At 36.8% G+C, this 21,347-nt stretch overlaps 1 protein-coding gene across 4 annotated transcripts in view; it reads right to left on the reverse strand.

Annotated features, from left to right (window-relative positions):
* Nucleotides 1–5,296: 5,296 nt before the first annotated feature.
* The window catches only part of LOC5568922 (GTPase-activating protein CdGAPr), a 203,000-nt gene continuing 186,949 nt past the window's right edge, over nucleotides 5,297–21,347 (reverse strand). For all 4 annotated transcript variants that reach the window (XM_021847505.1, XM_021847504.1, XM_021847503.1 and 1 more), the window contains 2 exons: nucleotides 18,401–21,223; nucleotides 5,297–7,271 (listed from right to left, as the gene is read on the reverse strand). In XM_021847505.1, the coding sequence (XP_021703197.1) occupies nucleotides 7,193–7,271; nucleotides 18,401–21,223 (2,902 nt within the window). In that variant the 3' untranslated portion in view covers nucleotides 5,297–7,192. The remainder of the gene's footprint in view (nucleotides 7,272–18,400; nucleotides 21,224–21,347) is intronic.

The following is a 21,347-nucleotide window of genomic DNA, read 5'->3' on the forward strand; positions in this document are numbered from 1 at the left end:
GTGCTTTTTTAAACGTAATATTTATAAGGGAGATTGTTGCAGGCAATTTACCGATAAGCACTGTATTCGCTTATTAATTAAGCTAACTTCTATAATAGGGCAAGATGAACGAATAGAGTTCAGCGCTACTTGGGCACTTCGAAGATTCATTTTGGCATGGGGGTTTGTTTGCAACTTTGCCAAGCACTTCAATGCGATACACACGACAGGAAGCTTCCAAAAACCCCACTGCCGAAGAAAATCAAAAGTGCCAAGAATAGGATCCGGCTCTTTAGCTGATATGATTGATTAGGGGTCGAATAACGCGCTTATTTTTCGGGAAACAATCCCTTTAGCACACGACGCGTTTACTCAACTAACAACACAACTCATTTTTTAGAAAATTAAACGAAAGGCAATTTATTCTAAAACTTCTTCTCGGTACACTTTATTCCGCACGCTGTTGGTGGCATTCTAGCTCTTACTGGAAGTCTATAGATAGAACACCGAAAGAGAGAAAACCTGACGTGCAGATCGATGCAAAGCAAAAAAAAGTATTAAGGCGACACGGGAGACCGTGTTATTTTCCCTATGTTTTGTCTCACTCTAACAATTATCATCAAAACTTTGTGGAAGCAAATCTCGAGTTTTAGTGAACCGATGAAGCTGAAAATGTATTGGGTTGTGCACTACATATATAGAATCATAGTGATACATTTTTCGCATCGATGTATGGAGTAGTTCTTGGGATTTGCTTCTTCAAATGGATAGGGTGATTATGATGACGTCCCGTGCGGCCTTAAAATCTCATACAAATGGGTTTTTTGCAGATTCATCTATGCGATACTTTCTAACTTGAAAATTGATTGTAATTCATAAAATTTTTAATTCAAATTTAAAGTATTTTTTCCCATTAAGACTCACTACCTAACAACTATTTTTTGACCGATTTCGAAAAATTTAGCTTATATGCAACAAATGATGGATTCTCGCAATGATTTTCTAAGAAATTTCTACGAAAAAATAATCTATATTTCCTTTACTGTTCTATGCAATATTTTCATCTTCAAATAACCACCATGGTTCTTGTAAAGATTTTTATGGGTCTACTCATTTTTTTCAGAAACTTTTATGATAAATCAGCCTTGTTCTTCGATAATTACAGAGATTTCAATGAAAACAAAATATAGCTTCATCCACTCATTTTCACGGTCACATACCAATATTCCAGGAACATTTTTAGAGTACATCTTTATAGACGTTAAATAAAAAAATCTTCAGGAGTGCTTTGCGGAGGCCCAAGCAGTCCGATTCATTTTTAGCGCGCTCGGAGTGTTTTTTCGCTGGCTTCGTTCGTTTTCCCAGTGCTTTGCGAAGACCCAAGCAGTCCGAATCAAGGTGTGTGCATTTTACTCTGTAACCAGAGTAAGGTGTAATCACTTGGCGAAAGTGGCTAGGAGGCACTGTCCGTTTTGTCTACACACTTAAATTATTTTACGGATTCCTGTAAAATCTCAACAGCTGAACAGTACGGTGAAATAAATTAACGGAGTACGGTAAATTTTTACAGTATTCCGTGAAAAATCACCGGAATCCGTAAAATTTCGACGGAATTACGGTGTTTTATTTTACCGAACTGTTCAGTTGTTGAGATTACGGTGAAATTCACCGTAAGAGCTTAATGTGTACAAACATTATTGCGGCGCTTATATTAAATCCACATCCAGCGGCGGCGGTAACGCGCAGAAGATATCAAACGCAGCGCAATTCAAACGCAACGTCATGTCTAGGTCGACCACATGGTTTTATCGGCTTCAAGAAGGTTGAGTATTTATGAATTGAAGAATTTTTTATTAACATGAGCGTGAGCATTGAAGACCGTACAATTCGTAGTTGCTGCTCCGTGATTGACAAGAATCATCGAAATTGTACAGGGAACCAACAACCACGTCCTTACGGTCATCGGGGAAGGGAAGGAATGTTAGTGTGACATCCATTGTTACTAAAGACCGAGTATACCTCTGTATCTTCACCCACGAGAAGGAGTTTTGTCAGTGGGAGGGCTTCAAAGCTACATGATCAGGATTCACCTTGGTAAGTGATGCGATTCATGTAACCTCTGTTTAAAAAGTTATCTATCAATGCGTCGACATCTTAAACATCGAACTATTCAAAGGTTTGAATCTCGAAATTTTTTAAATCATGAAGAAGCGCTTATGTCAACACTTAAAGTGACGAACTATTCATAGTTTGTTCAACAAATTCATAAAAAATACATTTTGTGATACAAATGTGTTATTACAAGCGTGAAACGAGCTCACCAATTGGTAATCCATCCTCGACTGAACAATTACAATTGCAGCGTCAACACGTTTAAGCAGGAATATAAAATAACTCCGATGGCGCACGAATAAAGTGCTAACTGAAAAATAAAAAATCACTCTGAGCGCGCGAAAAATTAATAGGACAGCTTGGGTCTTCGCAAAGCACTGGGCAAGCGAACGAAGCCAGCCAAAAAAACACTCCGAGCCCGCGAAAATGATTCGGACCAAGGCGGGTTTAATACTCTAAGGTGTTCCATTATGCTCACTTTGTGGAGAAAACTAGTGATCCTTTATAGAGAGATAAGCGGAAGTAAAATGGAATGATTTGGCAACAGACCAGCAGTGCTGGTTTTGCTCGGCGTCGAGAATAATATTCTAACACGGACATGACTTCCTCATTGCTAAAAAGTGTATTTTGTTTCGTTATAGATCTTTGAGCTACATATCCAAACTAATAAATAGCCAAAAAAATAACAATTAAAAATCGCATTGACAAAAATTTAAAAAAGAAAAATATTTCATTATTTTGCTTCATGCAAAATTACTTTTACCGAAATAATTTCAAGCGGATTACATTACTCTTCAAGAAAAATTAAAAACAAACATAACGCATGTTCGTTTGGCTCACACTTTGACAGCTCTCGCTGCTCGATTGGCTCACACTTTGACAGAAATGTCAGCTTCCGCGAATCTCTCTTATACAGGATTTCTAGAGAAAACCAGAAAGGGTAGGTGAGGAAAGGCTGGCCGTTTTGTTTACAAACATCTGAGACAGGCAGTCGAGAGATTGACTCCTGATTGGTTGGAGAAACAGTGTTGCCAAGAATAATTCTAATCTGGTCGCCCCTACTCCTTGTGTGCTCTACTTTTTTATTTCTTTTTTGAAGATTTCGCCCACACTGATGGCAGCACGGTTGATCTCAGTTTCAGCATCATCCAGGTCAAGCAGTAATGTTTGTAAACAAAACGGTCAGCAAGTTAAAGATGGCCTCCTAGCCACTTTCACCAAGTGATTACACCTTACTCTGATTACAGAGTAAAATGCACACACCTTGAATAAAAAATACGAGTATTATTATAGACTTGTCATATTTATTTCTTTGCAATCGAACGGTCACTCCGATCGCGAAACGTCAAAAGCTCATGGTAAACAAAAAACCAGATGATCGCAAGCTGTCTCATGGATGAGCCTATGCATGCCATAGAACGTTTGACTTTTACTGTGCGCTCTGTTTCCAAGTTGCCCGTCAGAGAGAGCGAGACAGCACCAACACACGGCGCACAGTAAAAGTCAAAAGAACAAAAGAATTTATGGCACGTACAGAGGCTCATTGCCTTATAATGTGGCCAAATATGATCTAGTAGCTTCAAGGGATGATTCAAATATTCTTCTTCGTCTTGGCATTAACGTCCTCACGGGAACAGAGCCTATTTCTCAGCTTAGTGTTCAATGAGCACTTCCACAGTTATTCGTATATCGTGTGGCAGGTATGATTATACTCTGTGCCCAGGGAAGTCAAGGAAATACGAAAAGATTCTGAACAGACCGGGAATCGAACCCATACACCTTCAGCATGGCTTTGCTTTGTAGCCGCGGACTCTAACCACTCGCTAAGGAAGGCCCCCATGATTCAAATATTAAGTAATGCAAAATTAGTCAATTTAAGCCCCCTTTCGTATGAATATTTTGAAAATATTGTACGATCTGTAACATTTTGAGTACACCCACCCATTCCCTTTAGCGTTATGAAATTTGTGAACAGCTTTTTCATGGAAAATTTCAAATTTGTGTATGGACCGTAACACTACGGAAAACTCTCTCCATTTCCCTCTTGAGTTACATAATATTTGAACAATCTCTAAAAAAGCCCCGCCAACGTGAATCAAAGTGCCCAGAACAGGATCCACTATCCTCAGCATGCCACATAGCATGTTGAATAGCAAGCGTTCATTTTGTGCGGTGCAATACCAATGTGTATAGGGTGTAACGCAATATAACTCCTGAATACGCATGTATTTAATATCAAACATTGAACGCATGCGCCTGAATACCGTTTTATGTAGTAGTGTTCATAACGACATGTGTATAAAAGTACTAAAATCTAAAAAAAGAATGATTGAGGATGGCATTTTTTCTACACAATAAACATAATCGATCAAATTTCAAATTTTGAGCCGCCATGGTTGATTCTTTGATGTATTGCTGTGTGCGTTTGAAATGCAAATAACAAATGCGGGAACACCCAAACGCGGTAAGATTTATCACAAGGAAAGCGAAGTCAAAGATAGCTTTTCCTTGCTAGGTTGGCAGTGATATGAATCACAGTTGCTTGGTGTCCTTTGATTACAGTTAAACCTCCATGAGTCGATGTTCCATGACTCGATATCGACTCATGGAACCATACTGAAAACAAAATTTCATGGTTACTATGATGGTCCCCTCAAACAGCTTTCCAAGGGATTTGTTTCCACAACTCGATATTTCCATGAGTCGATGGTCCCTTCAGATATCGACTCATGGAGGTTTCACTGTAGTTTGTATTACCGCATTTGGAACGCTTTTGAACAAGATTTGCACGTCAAACGTAAACAGCAATATCGTCCACGATGATGACAAAATCCATTTAAATATCACTGGATTTCGACTACGCAACATAATCCCGAAATAAATGAATCTAGTCCTAGCATGAAGCAAATGATAAGGACGTAATTTGAGTGATCGATTTCTTTTTTGGGTCGCCCATAAACGACGTAGCATTGTATTGACCAATTTTTGACACCCCACTGTTCCATCTTTTACCTAAAATAAACCATTCGTTGCCAAATCAGAGACTCTTGCCACCACTGGAATGCTACGTCATTTATTTTCGTTAATTTGTTCTTTGCTTACTTCAAATAAGCCGATATTCCTTGCCCTGCATGTTTTTTTTTATTTGTTTCTTTTTCAATTGGGAAGTTTCGGATCGAGGCGAAGAACAACTTTCTCACTGGAATTCAACGTATTTTCAAGGAAAGAATTTATTTGTATTCAGTTGCCTTCTTCATTATTCCCATTACAGTGTTGTTTAGTGTTGGAACATTTTTTTGTTCATAGATCGGATAGTGTGTGCTTAGCAAAAAAAGATGCATTTCAAGTTCTGAATATTCCTATAGTTGCTGCTCTGCTGTCTTCAATATCAAAGCGTTCATGTTAATACCAAGTTAGTAAGATTCTATGTGACTTTTGACTGTGTGTTATTTAGCGATTAGCATGTGTTCAGAGTTTTATAATCCTTTCTTTTTCGTAGTCAATGCAATGCAACATTTGCATTTTCAGTTTCTTGTGTGACATTTCACTATCCTATCAGTAATGAAGTATTTTACGCAATCGATATATTTACAAAGAATCTAACATTCGTCCGCATGTTTTACATATTCGATCATTTGAATCAATGGATTGTAAAATGAATGTATATTTACAAAAAAGGTTCAATGCTAGTGTGGAGCGAAAGTCGTTGGATAAATCAATTTACAGCAGAAACTATTGTGAAGCTTTCATTGAAAAATGTGTCTATCGATTTACGTTTATTTGCAATTTGCCATTGATTTATTGTCTGAATCGGTGTATCAACTCGGTTTACATTATTTGAAGTTTTGGCTGCAATTCGTTTTCTGAAATCTGTTCGTGCTCATATTGTAAAATATCTCCTGCAATTCTGCTTAAATTTTCTCACGTTAACCACTCCATTCAGGCTGAAACAAGATTCTCTAAAACAAAACAAATTTATTCTCGCTGGTCGAATCGTTAAACAAAAACTAAACAAAACAGTATCAGAATGGATAATTACAATCCGTTTTGTAAACGAAGCCAAACTGTTTTACAAAGCTAACATTCATAAAAAAAAAAAACGATGAACATAAATCTACCTAATAAAAAGATGTGATGTAAGCAACTTTCTATCCCTCTTAGACTCAAAATTTCATATGTACAATACAAAACAAATATCGTTAGTCACGGCATCTACAAATCATCTACTAATTGAACTCATTCTTCAACTCAGCAAATATAATTTACACTTTTGACGTTTTCTTCTAAGAATTGTCAGATCTCAAACTTCTACTTGTTTAATATCCTTAGTTTTCTTTGTTTGTATATAAGTATATTCTATCAATTCGACCTCTATCCTTACAGTTGCTTTTTTTTTAGTTTAGCGTCCTGTTCATGTTTGAATCATCAAACATAGCTTCGAACAAGAAGATTTTGGAAGTTATAAAGAGCTTTTGATAGTTCCTAACAAGAGCTAGTGTGTAGGAAAACTGTATCGTTATACAATACAGCTTCGGTAAGTGAGTTGTGCATAAATGCAACTTTTTGTTTCCCTTTTTGCAGTAGTAGAAGCAGTTTGTTTTACAAATATTATAGCTACTTTGTTTGTTCTTGTCGAGTCTCTACTTATTCATTTTTAGTCATTTTTTTTCATTTACAAAAAATATGTTCTCATAAATTTTGAGTAAGTGTTTTGCTTTATAAATAAACTAGATAAGTTTGTGTACGTTTATATGTGAGTTGTATTGATCTACGTAGTTTCGGTTATTCGTACAATAGAGACAGCGTAGCATAATTAGCTGTAGGTAATAGCTTCTTGTAAGAAATTGTTAATATCAATGCGATTTTTTTTCCAGCTGTGTTTGATTCTTGTCATAGTTTTTCTACTTTCATACAAATTTTAAAACAAACAGTCATTTTTATTTGCAATGCATAAATTTTGGTCAAATAGAACACGAAGGCGTAGTTAGGTCTAGAGTTACACATGATTCCAAAAACTGAACGTTTCCAACAATTCATCACGGAAGGGCGCAGGCTTCCCACAGTGTGATCCATAGGGCAGAAGCGAAGAACGCGTTTCAAATTACGATTGGTTCTGCGACCGCGACTCAAACATGGCAGCGACGTCCTTGATGGAAATTTGCGGAGAAAATCGATCACGCCTGAAAATGGAAAATCGAAAAAATACACACAAAATGTGCATTGCATTAGTACAATCGGTGCAGATAAAGCAGTGCGCTGATTATTGAAAGCTAGAAATAGAATGCATTGCAAATGATTCCGATGTATACCGATAAAGCAGAACATTACCACAAGCACGCTAAAACAACTTATCTCATAAATTATCTGATTGCTAGTTGTGTGAAATATCGCAGTTATTTTTTTAATATCAGATTGTTTTCTGGCGATCATTAACAATATTTCCCAATACTTCGTGTTGGTAGTTTAAATTTTCGCATAAACTCAGATTACTTTTATTAACTTGAAAAAAATGGGTCAAGGGACGCCGAATTTTTCGATCTTAATATGTAGCGGGCATAGCTCTGAGTGAAAATCTATTGGAGTGCTTGAAACTTATGGATCACTTGTACACAATAAAGTAAACAAGTCCTTTAGTATGCATTCACCTCAAAATATTTCTTCTCAGTATTTGAGTTAGTTTTTCAGAAACATTAGTTCTTTCCCAACTCTGTCTTTAGACCATCCTCAGCGCCGTTACAAATCGTCTGGTGAGTTTCAGAAATCGTATAACTCGCCATGCATTTTGAAACATTGCTGAAGATGCCTTATAGATCGAGATACCCTGTATAAAATGTATTTCGTAGCTCGAAAAAAAAATAAATGGTATTAACCCAAAAATGTTTTTTAAATATTTTTCCACAACTAAACTATAGTTGATGAGGAACTTGGTGGTAACAAATTTATAGACCAAAACTGTTTTTCGTTATTACACGAAAAATAATATATGTTTCAGATTTTTTTTTTCATAGTTTCGGAAATACTGTTAATATTTGTTTTTTTTTTTTGTAATTAGAAGAAGTATTAGGAAAAAAAATGAAAATTGTAAAGATATTTAAAAAATAAAAAAAAGGTTTCATAAACTTGTAAATAACAATAATAATGCATGAAACGTAATTAGATCGATTTAGATGGCGGAAATAAAAAATATGATATTCAAGGGATAGTGATAGAATTTCAAGAGCAATTTTTATTTGTTAAAAACCATGAAAGTTTACATGAAAAGGTGTTCTCTGTATTCTACTCTCCATGAACCGAAACACAGTGAACACATTTTCATCGAATAAACTCCTGTTGTGAACAGAAACACTGCTGTTGAAGTTTCGATGATGACGATAATTACGATACGTAAAAGTAGACCAAATCAGATTCGTTTTAACCTTCCAGTTGTCGCGCGGTTTGCCACTGTCAGAACCTCCACGTTACTATTGTGAACGAAGAGCGAGGTTTTTTCAACAGTGTTGTACAAAATACAACAGCGCGACGACTGAAGTGTTAAGTTGAGCCTTCAAAAAACGAGTGTCCTCAGAATCTTAGACTCTTATAGCCCACCAAAGGTTTTCTTTTGAAATGAAATGCACTACTATTTTGTGTTCTAAGTTCGATAAAAATTTACTTTTCAGAAATGACTGTTAATTTTTTGGAACTAATCGTGAAAAAGTAGTAGTTAAAGCAGCAAACAATTTCTAAAATTATATTTATCGAACGAGGCTAACCAAATTTTAATAATGATTCTTACAGAGATTCCTATCCCCATTCCGTAACGGATTCCCTAAAGAATACCCCGAGGGTTTTTTTAGAAATTCCTCCAGAAATTCTTTTCGAGATTTCTTCGAAGGGTTTCTCAAAAAAATGTAGGGATTTTTTTTTTACTTTGAAAAAGAAAAAAAAACTTCTTTAGGAACTTTCCAGCCATTTATCCAAGAGCTGCATCAATAATTCCTTCAGGGATACCAATTAGAATTATTTTTTTAGAAAATTCATAATGGATTCTTCAAGGAATCAGGATCTTAAGAAATTCTAACAAGAATTTATTCATGAATCACTTTGAGAAATTGTTTAAGTACCTATATAAGAAGTTCAACTGAGAAATTCGTCCAGGAATTTCGCCAACGAATCCTGTTCGACTTCGACATAAGTAGTTTTTAATTGCAAAAGCATCCAAGGATGTCTTTGTGGATTTCCTTGGGAATACTTTCATATTTTTTCGGTGAATGGTCCAGGAATTCATTCAAGAAATTTCTCAAGGATTTTATGAAATAAATTAATGCTATGAGTTCTGCTATGATTCCTTCAGAATTGTTTCCTGGATTCCTACAGCAATTTCTTCAGAGACCCTAAGGTGAAGATGAATTGAAGCCAAACTTCAAATTTTCAAGAGCACGGATCTGGAGAACCGAACATCCGTTCAAGCTGGAAACTTAATCGATTGGTCCCTAGCTGGTGGTGACCAATCGATTAGGTTTTCAGCACAAACCGATGCTTGGTTCTCCAGATCCGTGCTCTTGAAAATTTGAACATTGGCTTCGATTCATCTTCACCCTAAATGATGCAGAGTACATCGAAGAAGCCCTTGTTATTTGCTTGAAAGCAATTTATTTGCATGCTTCTTTTATTTCAATGTTCTGGCAACAATGTTGAAACGAAAGATCAGAATAAAGTTTACGTTCTAATACACGGTTGCGTTCGATTGTTTGTTCTCGCAAAAACCATCCATTGTTCGGCTCATGCTGAGCCTTCTGAGCTATCGAAAAAACAGACCCCTTCACCTTTCAAGTGCATTAGAAAATTATCACCTATGCTACCACATGTAAAATTGACCAAAAAGAGCCATTGCACTATGGACTCAAGTATGACTCCTCGTTAATTCTTCCAAAGATAGTACAAACTTAAATCTTCTGTTTTTGAATAAAATATTTCCTAACAGTTCTGCGTTATGCTTGTTGATGGATATCATCGAATTACAATTAGTCCAGATCATCCAGAAGAAATTATCGTTTTGTAACAAATTTTGAACATGACTCATATTGCGAACACTTGACTTTTTTTCAAGAAAATCACTCAAGTTTCTTCACAGCAGTTTTCTAAAATCATCTTTCTACTCTGAGATTTAAACAAGCATGCTTTGAACTCATCCCAATTTAGAGGATCGTTTTGAAATTCAAAAAAAAAAAATTGAATACTGATTTATTTTGATCCCAGTGAGCGGGAGGGTAGATGTACCAATAGTGGAGGTACTAACCACGATTGAACTTCATTTAACCGCCTAAATTCAAGAAGCGCAATTAATGTACATGTTAATGTTGTAACGTGAAGTAACGACCATTGACTAAATGAGAAAAACGATTTCATCGTAGTAATCCACGGCATGTCAGTGAAAATAATACTACTTCACTATTGGTACACTGTTCCTTTAGTTGCGGTATATTTTTAATTTGTGTTCCTATAGTTGCGGTATCCTTTATTTCCTTATGGAATCCTCCACTATAGGAACACTTTACCGCAACTATTGGTACAAGTAAGAAATGTTTTTGCAATTTTAGTGAGATTTCATCAGTTTTTAAGTTTTTAATCAGTGGTTAATGTAATAAAATCAGTGAAAACGGCACTACCGCAACTATAGGAACATCAACAACTAAGGGAACACTTGCCCGATTTGATCTGGAATGGGTGAATGGGCCCAGGGTGAAATCCTCATGAATGAATTGTCATTCTCTTTCAGCAAACGGCTGTGTATAAAAGTTAGCTGTTTTGATTTTTTTGTCATTTTAGGTTTTTAATGAACAAAAATATTCTCTTAGGTACTCCTTCTCTCCAGCAACTCTAGCTTGTTTCGGATTGGAATAGATAATTTGTGATTATTCCTCCTGGCAGAAGACCAATTTTGAAAAAGATCAAATGTAGTAATCAAAAGTGAAAGTGAAAAATGAACTCCCCAGCTATCCAGTATCAACATGCCATTATGGATCAATGCACGAGTTCACTTGTTGACGGTTGAGCGGTGCCGTGTTATTTACGTGACCATGGCAACAAGTGAATTCGGCATCGCTCTAAAGTCAAATTAGTGAACTCGTGCATTGGTCCATGGATCAATGCACGTGTTCACTAATTTGACGTTTGAGCGGTGCCGAATTCACTCGTTGCCATGGTCACGTAAATAACACGGCACCGCTAAAACGTCAGTTAGTGAACTCGTGCATCGGTCCATTGAGAGTTTTGCATGGGCATTCAAATGACCACTTGTCAAGGGAAATTTGATAAAAAAATGTCAAATAGGGTAAGTGTACCAGTTATGGACATAATGGTTCCCTATTTCGCCGTACGTGATTACTTTCATGTCTTAAAATTTTGAAAATGTTTGTGTGTTGTAGTAGTTAGATTTAAGATAGATCTTGATTTTAAAACATTCAAAAAGATTTAAAATGTGAAAGTTATCAAAATTTCACATAAGGCCAAATAGGGAACCACTATGGCCATAACTGGTACACTTTCCCTATCTGCTGTCCAGAGAGATTGATCTTAATAGTACAGCTAAATTGCGCACGCCGGTTATATGTTATTTTTTTTCATTTCTGAGTTTGTTCTTATGCATTTTACGACTTTAAATTCCAATCTCCTCGTAGTGAATTTTATTTTTGCAGAATAACAAACTTCAAATGGCATACATGATATTCCAAACAATCATCTCCTGTAAACTGTTATGAAAACGAAAAACAATTCCTCTATGTTTTAATTTCTGAAACAAGTCAAAAATTCAATTCAAAAGATTCACAAATAGTTCAAAATAGGGCCAACGCGCTGAGAAGGAAGTTGATGAAATCATTATGTACAAATAAAACTATTTTCTACTTATATTTTCATATTTTTATTTTACTATTGTAATAGTTGCATTCGTTAATAAATTCACTAATTTCCAAGAACTGGTGGTATTCAATTCCTTTTTATTTAGAGCATATTCTTCATATAATAAGGGATGCCAACTGCACTGCCAGTCCGAATGTTAAGCTTCATAGGTGGACAAATTAAAAATATACCGCAACTAAAGGAACAGTGTACCAATAGTGGAGGTATTATTTTTCACTGACATGCCGTGGATTACTGTGATGAAATCATTTTTCTCATTAAGTCAATAGTCAACTTCACGTTACAACATTAACATGTACATTAAGGCCTTTTGGTGCGTCATCACAAAATGGCTTCTTCCAAAATCATTAACATATTGTTATGATAGTATTGGTATTTGCAACATCGATGAAATATAACTGCTTATCACCTGATTTAATGGATAATTTATGCGAAGAAAAATGCTTCAGGTGGTATTTCAATATTTAATCAACACTTTCAGGTACAGCATTATCAATTTAGCGACAATATACATGAAATTTATATTCTCAAAAAAATCTCCGATTTTATGCCGCATTTCATTGCCTCACACAACTACACTTGTAAATAGAAGGTGCTTACCTTTTCCATTGTAATTCTGCAGCAAACATTTGTGTTTTGGATTTCATATTGCGTTCACTACACTTCCACTAAACAAATCTTTCATTTACTTCCCTTAAAGGAACAAATTTCAAACGGGAATCAAATATTTATAAAGTTTTATCAACCGCAACACTCAAAACTATTATGGCGGTGGTTTTCACTTGCTGCGAATCGACGCCACCACCGCACACTGAGACATGCCTGTGTTTATAGTCTAAAATATCCAACTTTTTTTCTGTTGTATTAATTTTCAGTGCAGATAGGTTGGGCAAAGCATAGAAACTTGAAATTCATACGTTGTTTGTTTTTCGATTCTCTCAAATTACAAAAACCATCTCTACGAAGCATAAAATCATACCAATAGTTTATCAATTTGGACCACCCAAAATAATTGAAAAGCTCCACAGTGCGATGCGTCGGGATGCGTCGGAACGCGTCTATCGTGTGTGCACAATCATCGCGATCGTTGAGCGCAGTGATGTCAGAGTTGCTATCTGTAAAATCATAGCATTTAATGTGAATTGGTCACAAAAATCACTAAAATTTTATTAAATCAGTGATCTTGTGATGGAAAACTATTTGCAAAATGATAAGTTTTTATGATATGCAGCAAATGTTCCGAAAACAAGCATATAAAAATTGCTAGAAAAATCTGTCACCAATCACTTGGCAACACCGTCATCCCTTGCAAACATAAACCGTACCGATGCATAACAAAAATATGAGATAAATCCAATTAAAAACTGAGAAATTTCGTTGCCCTTCATTAAATTGTAATGTTTTCTTTTGATATGTACGATTGAAGAGTTGATTTTGATTTCCAATACTCGTCAATCTACTAAATTTCCCATGTGTTCACATAAAAATATGCTTAACACAAATGTTATATTTTTTGTTTGTTTGTTTTGAAAATATACATGGAAAGGCGACACTACTACTATTACATCAATGATGATTCTAATGATTCTTTGACTTACACGCCGCTTCACCTTAAGGTATCATCCAAATATGACGTCCATCATTTGGGGGAGGGGGGGGGGGTCTATCAAAGTGTGACACTGTATGTATTAAGTATTGGAAAAAGCGTGACAAAGGGGGAAGGGGGGTCCAGAAATCTCGAAAAACGATGGACGTCATATTTGAATCGCCCCTAATTGCGCTTCTTGAATTTAGGCGGTTAAATGAAATTCAATTGTGTTTAGTACCTCCACTATTGGTACATCTATTGATAAGTAAATCAAGGATCGAATCCTAGGATTCAATCCTCCCATACAAGACGCATGATTCAATGCATGCCTGGATTGGAATATAATGAGCGCACGCAGTTGATCTTGATCTGTGGGTTTTGAATCTCAGCATCTCTTGGAGTGAAATTTTTGAAGACTGCTTCACAGGATGATCAATTGTTCTATGATTCAAGTCCTCTACATTTGAGTTGTGAAAATATCAACTTTTACCTTTGAAATTGCGGCTCTACCCCATTTGGCATAAAGCCGTTTAACATAATGTCATTTGGCATAATACTATTTGGCATAACGGCCATATGGCATAATTTGAGAAATATATTTTTTTATATTATTTCAAAACGTTCATTTTAGTGTTTGAAATATTTGTCTAATAGGCAAATATTGGCCTTGATTATTAGTACGAATGTTAATGTAAAGTGCAAGAACACACTTCAAGAGATACTCGTTGCTTGTTTTGAACACAAGCGCCGAACCGGATCGTTGCGTACAATTTAATTAATGGAAAAAATAGGCTTTTGAGCAGGTTGAAGTAGCTTAACAAGATAATAATTTGGCGATCATAATCAGCTATTGGTTTGTTGGAGCTAAGAAATAAAATATCAAATATAATTTTCAAAATTAGTATGGAGAAATTTTGAATAATATCTTGCTAATCTTATCTTATTTATTGACCAACAACTCAAAATTAAAATATAATCTGACAGATGGCGAAGAGTAAAAACACAAAAAATAGACAATCAGCATCTAATCCTCAACCTTCGGATCTATGCACGGAGATGCTTTCATGTGATGATCATTTTCTTCGCTGTCTTAGACAACTTTTTGCGCTTAGGTGTCAGCCAGGGTAGACGCGCCACGAAGAGATGAAGAGAAGCGAAAACCATTTGGAGTTTGACATTTTATTATTAACTAGTTGTCCCGGCAAACTTCGTTTAGCCATCAAGTAGGCTGTTGAAAAACGATCGTCCCATACGAAATGACAGTTCCGTTCAAGCACGTTTTTCCAACTTTCCCGGTGACTCTCCTCGGATTTTTATACACACAAACACGTCGGAACCCTTGACGAACAAAACGGAGGTATAATCATTCCAATCCGTTGACCCGTTCGTAAACCATTTCGTGACATACAACACCACTCCATTTTTATTTATATAGATAGATAATTGTTATTCCTTCCCATGCAATTTTCGCTTCGCTTCGCGCCTTGTGTCTACCCTAGCCAAATACCTTAGAGGTTGTCACACTGTTCAGTCCGGCCATTTTGTTAGTGAATGTGTTTTGTTTCATGTCAAAGGGCTAATTTTGATCTTGAGTACATATTTTCAAATGTCGAGCTATCGCGTTGAGCTTTACCAAATGTTTGAATATCGTTTTAATATCAGATTGAGATGTGAGATCAAACTTTGTTCGTTTCGAGGTATGATTTTAAAATTCTCGATCGACCGGATTTGAATCCCATAAGCTAAAAATTTCCATTTTCGTTCACTTGTGCTCTAAATTGGAATATTTTGAATTAGATAAGATATAAAACTTATATAAGAATCTATATCTATAGGAGAAGACGAAGTGGCACAAGTAAATCTCCTGTCTTTGCACTTCAACCTGCAACATTGTGCAGCCGAATTGTTAAAATTTTCCAAAAATTAAAATTAGGTACCCGTTGTCGCACGGTAATGAATTCAGATTAGTAAATTTGATCTTCTTCCTAACATGAGCTGTTCTTTTGTGTTTGCAGTATAGCGAATACGTTTATACCACGGTAATCCGATGTGAATGGATACCTATCTTGGCGTGTCTATGCTGCCCATAAACGCATAATTGTCCCATGTGAATAGGAAATCCAGCAAACATGGGACTGACATGCATTTATGGGCAGTATGATTCTCTACGCTGCAAACTCAAAAGAACAACTTATGTTTGAAAGAAGATAAAATTTATATAGGGGTAATTCGCCACTTGTTGAAGAGCATACATGCTAGCTAATTGTAGAACTCGTCATGCTGGTAGCGGTGAGAAAGCAAATAATAAGGACTTTGTTGACCAAAATTATCAAAAAAGTGACCAAATAGTAACTCAAAAATCAGAGATATTAACAAGCCCATACATTATGTAAAAATAAAAATGAAATTACCATAATTAATAATATGTCTTATAAGGAAAAGGACCGTAATCGTTTAACAAATTTTCCAAACCGGTTTTAGAAACCGGTTCAATAGAAATGAAAATCTATCACTCCACTACACTAGCTATCTGAAATGCGAAAAAGTTTTCATGAAGATTTCATTCAATTTGAAAGATATTTTTTAACAGTTGCTGATGATTCAACAATGAATTCTTGAGTTTTAACTATAATTGTGAATAATTGTAAGTTGCTTTACACGTATACAAATAACTTCTCCGAATTATATTAGATATGAAACATCATCAAGGAACAGAGTGTGCCTATACAAAATCTAGTAGAATTTGAACTCAGCACACAAAAGCTAGGCTCGCAAATCTCGAATTCCAATCAGTAGAGAAAATCTCTGGAAATACATCAACACTGAAGAGACAAATTATGGCAATATTCGTTGGCATTAACGAAACTTGGTCGCCAAAATTCATTAAAGCTGATCCACATGTCAGACTTGCGGGACGAATTTCTCTAGAAATTCATCTAAATAAACAGCAGGTCTGTCAGAAATTAAGCCGAAATTTGAATTTTAAAACTTTGTCAATACTTTTATCACGGAACACAATAAATAAATTCTAGATGTTCCGTCAGAAAAATATTCACCTTTATTCTTCAAGAAAGTTTGCAAAGAATACTCTCCTTTCTTGACTTTGATACGCTTATCAAAAAATGTCTGCATTCGAATAATAAAAAACAGTAAAACATTACTGTGTTCCTATTTTAATTAAGAAACTGATCTATATTATCTTTGATTTATCACGAAAATAGTGACTTTAGTGACCATTTTTTTCTGAAAAAAAAGTGACTTTAGTGACTTTTTGTTACAAATAGTGACTTATTAGTGTCCAGGTCGAAAAAAGTGACCAAGTCACTAATAAGTGACTCGCTACCAGGCCTTTCATATGGAATGCACGGCCTGTTCAACAATAGGGGAGATTTTTAGCCGGTCAACAACAGGCGAATTACTCTACTGAATTACTAATTGTGTATCCACTATTTTTTCCATCTTTAGTACATTGGCTGTGCTGCCCAGAACTGCATACAGCGGTGCCAACCTTCCAGATTTATCTGGAATATTCCAGATTTTTGAGGCCGTATTTTACAAAAATCTGGAAGATCCAGATAAAATTTGAAACGAATTTGTAAGGTTTTGTAAATAATTTGTAAGGTTTTCCATTGGCAACATAAGCAATCCAGACTTTTCCAGACAAATTTTGCATTATGCATCCCTGATTGCATAAAATTCACATTCGACAATAAACTTACTAAAAACTGTGAGATTGTTCTAGAAAATTCGAAACAAATACCAAGTTGTTTTGTCACATTGGTAATTATAACCGCATAACAGTCACATTGAGATTATAAATAATCCTCGTTATGTAATAGCAATGAAATTTCTATCAGAATTATTTTCTGACTATTCACCTAGTATGCGATAAGAGTTGTACAAAATATCAGCCTCAAATAAGCACTTTTGAGTTCCTGGTAATTTTTAGAAATTTTAGTTTCGTCCCATACTGCCATAAAATGCACGCTAGGCACTTCATTTACTCAATGCCTACTTTTGTCGAATGTTACAAATATGCAGTTGTGGGCAGTGTACTTCATGCTTAATTTATGCGTCCTCATAAATTAAAAATTAATAATTTAATTTTGAGGCTAGACTAGATGGTTTAATATAACTGCGGTTGAATCTAGGACATAATAAAAACACCCAAGCCACGGTCAAAAAGCAAGCTAATAAGTGAAGACAGACGTTTGCATTATAAGATTGATTTAAGCTCACTCTATTGCACCAATTTTCATACTCATCATATTCTGCATCATGAAGCGATAAGAATAAGCATTCACAGCTACAAGCATGATGTGAAAGGCGCCGGTCAGAATTTTGGAGTGATCCAACTCTATTGTCTAGAGTTGAAGATGTCACATTGTCACACATTTGATCTAAACAGATCATTATCGAGTCCGAAGTGGGGAAAAATATATTTAGAAATGTATTCTATAAATTATGCCAAATGAGGTAGAGCCGAAATTGCTACTGTACGAATATGAGAGAAAACATTGTATCCCAAAATAGAGTAGGTTACAAAACTGATTTTGATGTGGTGTCACATGTTCCCAAATTTCGATTCATAAAAAAAGAAGAAAAATCTTCAGAAAACTAGATACATTGAATCGTTTAAGCAAATGATCGGTAAGCGTGCATGTGAATTGGTGACTTGCTTAGCTAAATTCGAGTGTGAAGTAATTTAAACTGTGTCGATGCTTCCTGGTGCTTTTACTACCTTCTCAGTGGGACTCGTGTCTTATTCTACTTCTACATACTACGGAACACCTACGGGGAGAGAACGAAACAAATACTCACTGTGCTCCGCTGGAACCGTTACGAACAAAGTTCTTGGTCGATCCACCGTTGAAACTGTCCCGCTCCCGGATCCCACCCATCGGTACCGTCACCGGATAATCCGTCACGCTGCTGGTGCTTCCCCGTTTGTCGAACTTTTGGCGAGTTTTCAGCTCAAATTTGCTATCACAAACCTGCGATATGCTGGCATCGGGTGGAATGTTGCTGCTTCCAGTGCGGGGCGGGGAAGACGAAGCAATACAATCGTTTTGATTCTTTTCGTCGCTTATTCGACGCGTACGGCCTGCGGGGATCATCATCGACGAAGCCACAGTGTTCAACGAGACGGCTGTGGACAGATTGTGGTCAAGGTTATATGGCTGATCGGATAGTTCGACGCGAGACTTGGACCGAAAACGTAGCGAGTCGTACTTTTTGCCAGGGTCAATCGTGTCCGAATCTTGAAGATCTCGTAGTTCTGATTTGGATTTGGACTTCAGTTTGCTGTAGTCACCACGTTCACCTTTGAAGGATTCCGACCGGTACTTTTCGCTAAGTTGATGGCGACGTTCTTCTTTGATTTTCTCGATTCGACTTCGATCCAGTTTACAGCTGCCCAACATCTTCAGACTAGAAATGCTCGTTATACTGTTGCGATCTTCCTCGTGTTGCTGCTGTTGATTATCTTTACGGTTGAGCCGGTTATCATAGTTGTATTGAACTAGTGAGATTCGGTTTTCAGTGGTCGGTGTGATACGAACGTTGTAGGCTCGGGCTTCTTTGGTGTCTTCGATCTTGGTCGACAGGTCCAGTTTAAGATCCGAAGGCGGTGAAGCCTTTTGCTGTTGATGTTGCTGGCGGCAGCAGTCGTGCGGCGTGTGTGCAGCGTCTTTATGATTTTCAATGCCTTCTCTTACCAACGTGGGGAGTTTCTTCGGTGGATTCAGGCTCTTTGGTCTAGTAAAATCTAACGACTTGCGTCTATTCGGATTATTCTCGTTGAGAATATTATCGACTTCCGGGATCTGTTGGATGCTTTTGTTGAAGCTTTCTAACTTTCGAGCACTGCCAAATTCCCGGACAAACGCATTCTCGTCTAAACTTCGCGTGATGTTGGTGAGATTTTGATAGTCCTTTGCTGATTTGTTACGAATTGTTACAACAGGACCTGTGCTCCCTCGGTTGTTATTTATTTTTGATTGGTGATGGAAGTCAAATGGTGGATTAACATCTACAGGACTAGTTTCGAACTTCGTGGCCAACATTTTCACGCTGATGTTGTTAATGGTTGGTTTTAGTTCGATCTTGGGGGGAATTTCGATCCGATATTCCATCTCGTTGTCCAAATCGCTACGATCTGCACAAAAAGAAGAAAATTCGTCGTCTGTTATAGATTTGAGCGTTGATGTGGCTGGTACTATTGGACCTGGAATCATATTTTCATAGACAGGAGCGAACGGCTTTTTCCGAAGCTCGACGTTTTCATACAAAGACACATCCGTATTGTCAAATTCCAGACTATCATCGTTAACGTCTGACATGGGGACATCGTCGCTTTCTTCTTCGCTCTTACTAGTCATGGCAAAATCCACTTTCTCCTTGATCTCTGATTGCGAAGAATCCGTACCGACTCGGGAGTCTCGTTTGTTGTTATTGATACCATCTGTATTTTCTTCCTCATCTTCCTCCTCCTCTTCATCTTCTTTGATTTTCAGCTTGACTTTTGATCTTTGCTCTAATGAGTCTGTTTCAGGTACTTTCGCTTCATCCTCGCTAATTGAGAGATCCACCAACTTAGGGGGTGATAACTTATCTGTGAGCAATTTCTGAGTTCCCTCAGTTTCTCCACCCAACAATTCATTCACTTGCGACACGGCATTTTTATAAAATTTGACCTGTTCGTACACCATTGTTTCATCGAAATTAGTCTCCAAAAGTCTTTTAGTGTCTTTGCCAGCCTGTGGTTCAGGTTCTGTTACTAGGACATTTTCATAAATACTTCTTCGCTCGCGTTGGTATTCTTCTTCCTCTAGCAATTCAGTATCAGATGATTTTACCTGTTCCATCTTTTTCGAAGACGTGGGAGTGACTGAATCACAGGAGTTCGTTGGTGACGATCTGAAGATACTATCTTCTTGCTCTTTTCTAACAGGAGATCTCACGTTATACGTTATGTTGATGGTCGCTTTGATAGGAGTACCCGGCTTGTTACCTGGTACAACCTTTTGTGCGAAAGTTGCAAGCTCTCCTGGAGATAATTCTGGATTTAGATTCTGATAGCAAAACTCACTTGGCGTCATCGATTGACTAGTGGTAGTTGTAGTCGTATTGGTCGTATTGTCTGATGCAAAATGAGAGGGAGTATTTGGGGAAGAATTTTTCTTCGTTGTCAACTGTTTTCCCGAGCCGTTTTTGGCCCCGTCTTCGCTAAGATCCAACGACAGCTCACGCTTTAGTGCTTTAATATCTCGTGGTTCAATATCATCTTTGGTTTTCTCTAATGGCTGTTGCTCTAGTTGCTGCTGCTGACCAATAACGGACGCCACATCCATGTCATACACAGGTGTGGTCATATTGCTACTATTATCGGAGCTCGTCGTCGATCCCACCAGCAACGAGTAGCATGGACTTTGTACAGGTGACTGCGGTGTCATCACACTCAGCTTACTCTTATGAGTTTCACTTTTCCTTATCACATTCTCCGAACAACTTCTGGGAACGACCTGTAGATCATCATCCCTTCCTTCGTCGTTGCTTCCGGTTACACCAGATTCGGCTTGGTAGTAGCTGTAACGACCTGGGTACTTTGGCGGCTTTGACGACGCTTGGTTGGACATAATGAAACTGCGATGGGAGATAGGGGAAGATATAAACGAGTGAAAAAAGAACGAACGAAACTTTGAAGTTTTATGGTAATCACTTGAAACAGTTAAATAACTGCCTTTCAAAGTGTCACTCTGAACAATAA

The sequence above is a fragment of the Aedes aegypti genome, chromosome 2, assembly GCF_002204515.2.
Source record: "Aedes aegypti strain LVP_AGWG chromosome 2, AaegL5.0 Primary Assembly, whole genome shotgun sequence".
Lineage (NCBI taxonomy): Eukaryota > Metazoa > Arthropoda > Insecta > Diptera > Culicidae > Aedes > Aedes aegypti.